Source organism: Larimichthys crocea, chromosome X, assembly GCF_000972845.2.
Source record: "Larimichthys crocea isolate SSNF chromosome X, L_crocea_2.0, whole genome shotgun sequence".
In the NCBI taxonomy this organism is placed as follows: domain Eukaryota; kingdom Metazoa; phylum Chordata; class Actinopteri; family Sciaenidae; genus Larimichthys; species Larimichthys crocea.
Window position 1 is genome coordinate 11957239 of NC_040020.1, and position 8721 is coordinate 11965959.

General features: G+C 35.5%; 1 protein-coding gene across 5 annotated transcripts; it reads left to right on the forward strand.

Moving 5' to 3' along the window:
* Positions 1-3083: 3083 nt before the first annotated feature.
* Positions 3084-8063, forward strand: LOC109138238 (CMRF35-like molecule 5). 5 transcript variants are annotated; one of them, XM_027282581.1, is made up of 7 exons: positions 3084-3449; positions 3666-3808; positions 4259-4591; positions 4678-4797; positions 5248-5343; positions 5438-5457; positions 6361-8063. In XM_027282581.1, exons 3-7 carry the CDS (start codon positions 4276-4278, stop codon positions 6718-6720), a joined length of 912 nt encoding a protein of 303 aa, XP_027138382.1. In that variant the 5' UTR covers positions 3084-3449; positions 3666-3808; positions 4259-4275; the 3' UTR covers positions 6721-8063. The 5 variants fall into 5 exon arrangements, with proteins under 5 accessions (XP_027138382.1, XP_019113483.2, XP_019113481.2 ...); XM_019257938.2 differs by having other exon boundaries at positions 3084-3808; XM_019257936.2 differs by lacking the exon at positions 3666-3808.
* Positions 8064-8721: the final 658 nt, after the last annotated feature.

The window sequence follows — 8721 nt, forward strand, 5'->3', positions numbered from 1 at the left end:
AAATGTGTTCCTGTATATTTCTCAGTGTATTATTCAGTATATATTTTTTTTACATTCAAAGGAATGTTCATCTTTAAAATGTCTTCATGTGCATTTGTATGATGAAGTTGTACTGATCGTGTCTTAAGCAGTGTCTTATTTTGTTTGTCCCTGTGTCTGTTCACTAATTCTCTTTCTTCCTTGTTGTTGTTTCTCACTTGTCTTTGACTTCCTCTTTTCTTAAGGGAACCTAACTTGTTCTTTAAACCTTGAAAATACAATCAACATAGTGGAAACATTTAAATGTGGTGTACACATCATATTTAGCCACTAAATGTGATGTGCAATGTGAGATGTTCAGACCCTTTGTACCTAGGTTAAAACATTTACAACTGCCCTTACTTGAAAAAAAAAAACCCATGTATGAATATGACATCTTTAGTATCTTAAGATAAATATAACATAAGACACATATCATCATATACTTCACATATCTTCATTTTTGCAGAAAGAACAAAATAACCACATGCGTCCTGTTGAGACATAAGCAGTGAAAGCACACTTTGGCTTGCACTGAAGTACTTTAGAGGAAACATTTCAGGCTTGGTATAGGCGTCCTACTTCAGTCTTTATTCTCTTTAATGATTATTTTTATTGTTTTCTGCTTTGGCATTTGTCTCCCCCCTTTGCATTACAATAGCTTCTAACTTTAGTATATGGTGGCCCTGAGAGCTCAGTGCACTGCAACTTAAGAAAATACACGCAAGCTAAAAAAAACAACAGAAGTGTTTCTGGAGGACACTGAACACAGTTGGACATGTTTGTCACATTTGTGACTCATACATACTCATGGGTACAAGTGGTCCATTTAACATCTGTCTATGTGTGGAATGACTTCTACTTTGCACCTGCTCAGAGAGTGACTGCATCATGGACCTCGCAGGACCTTGCTGAGAGAAAAAAAGTACACTTCTACAAAAAAAAGTCATTTTAATGATTTCTGAGGGAATTTTCAGGTGTATGTCAGATAATGAGTTTTATGTAAGCTCCAAGTAACCTCAGAAGGAGTTCCCTTTTTGCTTCTTCACAGTCCTAGTCCTGTGTGGCAGTAACTTTCCACGCATGTGCAGAATAGAGTAATAGCAGAAGTCAGTCCACCTTAAACATAAACAGACATTAATCCTTCAGGCTTCACAAGTCACAAACCAGCGCTACCAACAACTGGACATGCTAAATCTATCCCCTTCAATAACTGTCACTAGATTTTATGTGTGTAGTACTTATTGCTGCACTAACATGTCCTTGTCGCACTGTATCTTGATTGTTTTCCTTTTTCTAAGTCACTTAGGATAAAACCTGTCACCTAAATGACTAAACCAAAATGTACAAACCACAACAACAACCACCGCGTCCATCCCACCTTCAGCTCTAGTGTCCTCTGGAGACACTTGCATTATTGTTTTCCATATTTGTAGCATGTATTCTAAATGTTACGTATGTGTTTTACTAATCTGTTAGTGTTGTTTGTATGTTTGCCTGTGTTTTTTTAAGTTGCAGTGTGTTGAGATCCCAGGGCCAACGTATTCACATAATTTTAGTTCACTTTATTACTACTACTACTACTACTACTAATAATAATAATAATAATAATAATAATAATAATAATAATAATAATGATAATAATGATAATAATAATAATAATAATAATGATAAAGCATTGTGGTGTGCTGCAAATATACACAACACATTACAGAAACCACTGAAAATGCTGAAAACTGCGACCTGTGACGTGAGTTCTGCTACTGCTCTACTCTGCCCCTGCTCAGAAAGAGTGTTTTCTGATTTGCCGTTGTGATTTGCACTTCAGGGCCACTGCAGACTACAGCATAGACCTTGCAGAACCTTGCTTTACCAACCTTTAATTATTTCTGAGATGAATTTGTGTTGATGACATATATTCTACTTTACTATGCAATAATCCAGTGCTGGAAGACAAACTGTAGTCTAAGTGATAATCAGCACCACTGCTGAGGAAGGTAATGCCTACATAATTGTTATGCAGACTACAGGTAACCTCAGAAAGAATTCCCTTTTAGGCTCTGTACGGTCCTGTGAGGTGTGTGCAGCAGAAGTCAGTGCACCACACACATAAACAGACACTGAATCTTCAAACTTCACGAGTCACAAACTGCAACAAAAAGTGTGTCCAAGTGTTCAGCACTAGTGTCCTCTGAAAACTTCCAACGTTGTTTTCTGTATTTGCAGTGTGCTTTCTAAATGCTACATGTGTTGTCGAGTTGATGTTTTCTTAATCTGCTTGTCTTTTTTCTGTTGCTGTGTGTTTTCCTGCACAAGTTGCATGCATTGAGCTCTCTGGGTCATTGGTATGCATGCTATTTTGGGTCACTTTGAAAATGTGTGCTCTTTGTAGACATGTTGTGCGATGCATTGTCTTTCATTTTTAATCGAATTTTGCTAAAAAAAAATAAAATAATAATAATTAATGAAACATAATATGGCTTCACAGAGCCCCACAAGTCCTGATGGAGTCTACCAATCACTAAACCCATTTACGAGAAATGAAGACCAAGTCTACAGCACACTCGAACCGACCAACAGGGTTTGTCACAACTCTGAATGATCACTGCAGCATGAGCTAATGCACCACTGTCATACAAAAGACTATGAAGAAGAAGAACGACAACAATAATAATAATGTACATTTTAAGGCTTACTTCCTACAGCCAATGACTGCAGTGACTACGACTGAACATATTTATTTTTTTAGCGATGATTCTGCAGGAGGAACTTGTTAATACATTGCTTGTACTGTAAATGGCTGAAAATGAGCCTGGTCATGATACATTGGTGTATCCCAACCCTCACTTGCATCTTTTCCTTGTGTGTCCTTGTATTGTCTTAGTCCCTCCTACCAGGCGTGAAAGGAAATCATACAACAAGAGAAGAGACTTTCCTCTGAAGCATTAAGCGTTGTCTGTGACAATGGGAGCTGATCACAGCTGGATCAGTGGACATTAACAGCTATATAGACTTTTGATGTTGTTTGTGTCTGTTGATGATTAATTCAAATACAAATATGCATATTTGTTGTGCATACTTATTTTGTACTTGAATTCATGATATGTGGACAAGAATACAGCAATAATTTAAAGACTGCAACCAAAAAATGTATTACACTTTGCTTTGCTGTCTGTTAAAAATCTGAATGAATGATATCTTCCCGTTTTAAGGTCTGCTGTTTTGTACATACAAACACAATCTTGTGTGTGTGCGTGTGGTTTTCAAGAAAAAAGGAGGAGCTTCACCCTTGGAAAAGAGGAAGGGGAAGTGCAAGCCATAAACACTAAAGACAGAGTTTACACTGACCAGATCATTCTTGTAGCATTTGTGTTCTTTGCTCATCATTTTCACAATAATAAACATCTATGTGTACTCTTGTCTTCTGTCTGGTGAGTGTATCTTTTTGTTTTCTGTCTTTTAATTCAAAATTTGTTTCAATGTTATGTACGTTCATTGTACGTGCAGTTCATTTATAGTCTGCATTAAACTAAATTATCAAGAAACTAATTTTGGCTCTAGTAAAGCAAGATGTGAGAATGTACATCTATGTACGTTGTAAATGTGATAAAGCTTTTTTTCATCTGACTTCCAATTTCTCTGGGCAGGAAATATGTGGCATTGATAATAACCCTACTGATGTGTCTACTGATACTGATATTGATACGCACAAACCACCTTACACATCAGTCTCGTCAGTCCCCAAGACATATACTGCAGTCATCTTTTTGTCTCTGCATGGTCCTGTGAGGTGTGTGCTATTTTTATATCTCTACATAGATTCACTGTTATACATAGTATGTTGCATGTGCCAGTGCAAAGTGTGTGTGTGTGTGGTTTTCAGTGGAAGTGGAGGAGTTGCAAACTTTGAAAGGGAAGTGGGAAATCCAAGTTATAACGACTAAAGACAGTGGTTACATTGATCAGATAATTCATGCAGTATTTGTGTTCTTTTGGCATTTTCATGATGGTAAAAATCTATGTGTACTCTTGTCTTCTCTCTGGTGATTTTATCTTTTTGTATCCTCTGTATTTGTGTATCGATATGGTAGCTGTTCGAGTATAGCCCTTTGCTAAATGAGTCAGTAAGTCATTTTAAAAAAAGTTTCACCATCACAAATAATGAAATGAGTCAACATATTTGAATGTGTCTGTGCACTGACACGATGACAAACAATGTTTCTTTCGTTTCCACTTGTAGCTCTGAGTATTGTGGAGATGAAGCCTCTCAACATAAAAGGACGTGTTGGGGAAAATTTGACAATCAAATGCCACAACTGGAATGTTTGGACAAATGTAGAGGGAAATACTAAGTACTTTTGTAATAGTCCATGCACACACCAAAAACACATCATCATCACAGCAGCTTCTGGAAAAACTGTACAAGAGAAGAGAATACAGATAAATAACAACAAAGAAAGTTTATATGTGACTTTCATCAAGCTCCAAAAGTCAGACTCTAAGAAATATTATTGTGGAGTGCATAGACTCAACACTGATCCTTTGATAGAGGTGAATCTTGAAGTCACAGATGGTAAGTTTATGCTGAAAAAATATCACTCCTACAAGTGGTAACTGTACAAATAAATGAGAGATTAATATTTACTATGTTATTTCCAGCTGAGTCTTCCAGGCACAGGACAACTTCAAGCTCAGATTTCATTAGTGATACGTCCACATCATCTATCATCTATTCTACATCAACTACAACTTCAACGTCTTCATCAACACAAGGATCTGGTATGCAGTGCACTTTTTTATTTATATATTTGTAGACATATGTATTTTACTGCAGTTGCAGTTGCAGTGTGAAGTATAAGTCCAGGGCTACATAATGAAAACAGTTATATTTTTGATTGATGAAATCAAATATTTATATAACTGTAATAGCAAGTACAATTTCACATTTTAATGGAGTAAATTATTTCTGTTCATGAATCTGATTATATATTCATACAATAAATTCATATTTTAAAACCAACCTATTTAAAAAATCTTTTATACTTGAAATGGTTAATTAAAAATTTGAAATCTTCAGTTTTATATACGTTCAGTTTTCATCTTATTTATAGTCAGTATTCACATATCAAGTAAGTATCAAGTATGTTTCTATGTGAGAAACAAGTTGTTCTGTGTATGTTTAAGTGTGATAAAGGTTTTTTTCATTTGACTTTCTCTTTCTCTGGCCAGGAAATGTATTATATTTGATTATATGTGTCACTGTTATGATAACCATACTGATGGTTCTACTGACACTTATAAGGAAGATGACAAGGAAACAACTGAGTAAGACCCACAAACCACCACACACATTGTACATACACTGTAACCTCCACATCAGCCTCCCGCAGTCATATTAACAAATGCTGTCTGTTTTCAGAAAAAGAAGAAGAACGAGTGGTGAGTTTCCTTCCTTTCCCTTGTTCTGCAATGGTCTGGTTTTTGGTTTCCATTGGATAACCCACAGATACAGCTTGCTTTAAGTACTGGCATTGCCACAATGTATGTGAGGCTCAGGCATTTCCTCTTATAGCTCTGGCATTCTTTTATTATTTCTTTCTTTAATGGACAACTTTACAATGCAAAAAAACAGTTAAAAAGAATTGTTGGTGCACATCAATTACATTACTGTTAATATGAAGATTAAATAGTGCTCATCATGCACCTAGCTAATTTTGGCGTTGAGATTATTTTTGCAAAAGAAAGATGAACTTCAGGTGCTCTGAGATGATTATCTTAAATCATCAGTCTGACACATCCTAACCTCACACTGAGTTAATCTAACCCAACAAAATGTTGAATGTTTTATCCAGATATGAACTGGAATGCTCATTCTGGAATTAATTGTTTCATGTCTAAATGCAAAACATACATGTAATAAACAACACAGTTTTATTGATTTTAGGGTGGAAAAAAGCAAAAAAGAAAAAAATAACATGCATAATCATAACTGTCAAGTAAGCTAAATATTGTATGTAAAAACAAGACCCACTTCCTCCCATTTAATTGTTAATTCCCACTATTGTCAAGCTAAATTCCCACACAGGACATTGGACAGCACATTGGTAGAAGTAGTTCTTACCTTTAGTAAGAAGATGATATCAACAGTGTGTAATTAGTGATCCTGCATTTACTTTAAAGGCTTTAAAACTAAAGAATTACCTCCCCAGTGAAATCAGACCAGTATTTTCACACAAAAAATTAAAGCTGTTGTGTGTGTGCAACTTTTCTATTTATTTATGTTTTATTTAAGGCTTTAATAAGTGTTTCTTACAATTGCTTTCTCTTTTTTTCTACTCTAAGGATGTTGGCGAAATCAGACCTGGAAATGGACAATCTCTGAACCAGCCAGCAGTGATCTCAACGTTCTACTACTCTGCAGACTCAGACGGTCTCTATGCTAATTATACTGAATTAGCAGCTGAGAGTGATAATAACTATTCAAAAGAGTTTCCTTTATATCCAGCTTTCAGCTCTGGGGTCAATTTTAAGGGGGCATGTGCAGAGAGAAGAGTCACAGATCCGCAGTGTGACATTGTGTACTCTGTTATTCAACTACCCAAAAAGCAAACTGAACACACTGGGCAATCTGAACCAAACCAATCTGAATGCAATGAAAACAACTCTCTCTATTCCCTGGCTCAGCTACCAAAGACAAACTGAATGTAGCTAGTGTAACTGAAATTGAATTGAATGATTCTGTTCAGTGACAGACTTGGATGAAATTCAACACTTAAAGCCACTAAATACAGGATTTAAACATGACGTTTGGCTTCTGTTAGTTTTTTATAGTGAGTGTCTTTATAGTATGTATGGATCATTTTATTATTTACAACAAGCTGGCCTTAGATTTGAGCCTTGCCTAAAGCATCCTTTGGCAAGTCACCAGACTGGCACCTGCTCAGACTTTGTCATTTGATGGTCAGTTATTGCCATTGTCAGCTTTGTTGCTTAGTTATTTTATGCAACTAGAATCATGTTACAGGCACCCAGATTGAGAGTGAGAGTGCACAAAGACTCATTCTCACTCAAATTATGTTCATGAAGGTCAGTGACCGAACTGAAATGTGCCAGTGACCCTGCTGGTGACATACTGTTCCAAAAGAAAATTCTAAATATGTTTTATGAAATATCCTACACATGGTGATCCTTATCATCGCAAGTACTTTACATCTCTGGCTAATTAAACACATGAATTTATATTTCTTTCTTTCTGTCTACTTCCTTTTTTGAATGTGATTTAGGCTGCTTTTTCTTGAACACAGACACGGACACACACACACACACACATACACACACACACACAGTTAAACACCATGCTTTATTATTAGTGTCGACAGGGGGTGGTGAGGTGATGCACTGTTGCTATCATCATGTATCAAGTAGGTCGCATTGAAGCTTCTTTGTACATCAGACTGCAGTGGAGGACTTCCTTCCCCAAAGTGCCATTATACAGCCCACAACTGTTCTACTTTCACAACTCACACTGGACCATTCAATGCAACTCTATTACTTTTCAAACGTGAGGCACTTTCAGCCCACTTGTTTTTTCTCTTTTTAATATCAATGATCCTCAGATGTATTCTAATGTAAATTTAAAGTTACTTGTGTATTATGAGCTTTTACTTCTACAAGAGTTAGCCCTGTTTGAAAAATGTCCTCTTAAGGATTCATCATTTATTCATGTGATACAGTACATTCATTTTAGCAAGCTCAGTTTGAGAAGTGAAACTTTGAACAACTTGTGTGACCTATCACATTTGTAGGATAGTGCATAAATGTTCTCATACACATGTGGAACTAATAGTGATTCTTTGCTTAGCTTTGTTTTTATTCCGTATTTTGTGAAATAATCTGTTTTTTTTTCTCTGTGTAAAGGGTGTGATGCAAATAAAGTTCTGAAATAACCAATTAAATTTTTATACTTGATAAAAATTAGGATTTGTTGGTTATATGTATTAAAGTTTCATATTGTTATCCTCTGTTATGTTTTGTATTTTGCACACCATACAGTCTGTAATAAAATTAAAGAATTAAATGATAATTTCCTGCATTCATTTGCCATTTTGTGAAAAAACACATTACTACTAAACGCTGTCTTGCAGCGAGTTAAATGAAAAGCTCTATACCATTTTCATATCTGTCCATTAAGTATGAAAACAGGAAATGATAAGGATGAAATGTAGCTCGGCACTTTCCTGTGCTTGTGGTTAACAGAGGACATCTACTTGTCAGTTCTTATGTTGCATCAATTTATCATTTGAGATACTGTCAAGGTCATATTTTCCATTTCAGTGGACATTACATAAAACATTGTGATCTGCTCTGATGTTTGGAAACAGATAATTCAAAAACACTTATCATCAGAATCATCTGTTCAGAGTTGTTAATTTACATCTAACATTATGCAGACCTGTCAGAATTTCATATATATATATATATATTGTATATATACAAAAACATTCTTAAGCAACGGAATAATATGATAGCTTTACGAAGGTCTGATAAGTTTGGTAAACCATGCACATATTTCAGAATGGTTGGCTGCCAATCAAAAGAACACATCTTGACTTTTATTTTGTGCTATTTTGTGCCAAAAAACATCACTATGGGTAAATCTGCTGCTAAAATGAGAGTTTTTAAAACATGAAACACAGAGATGTG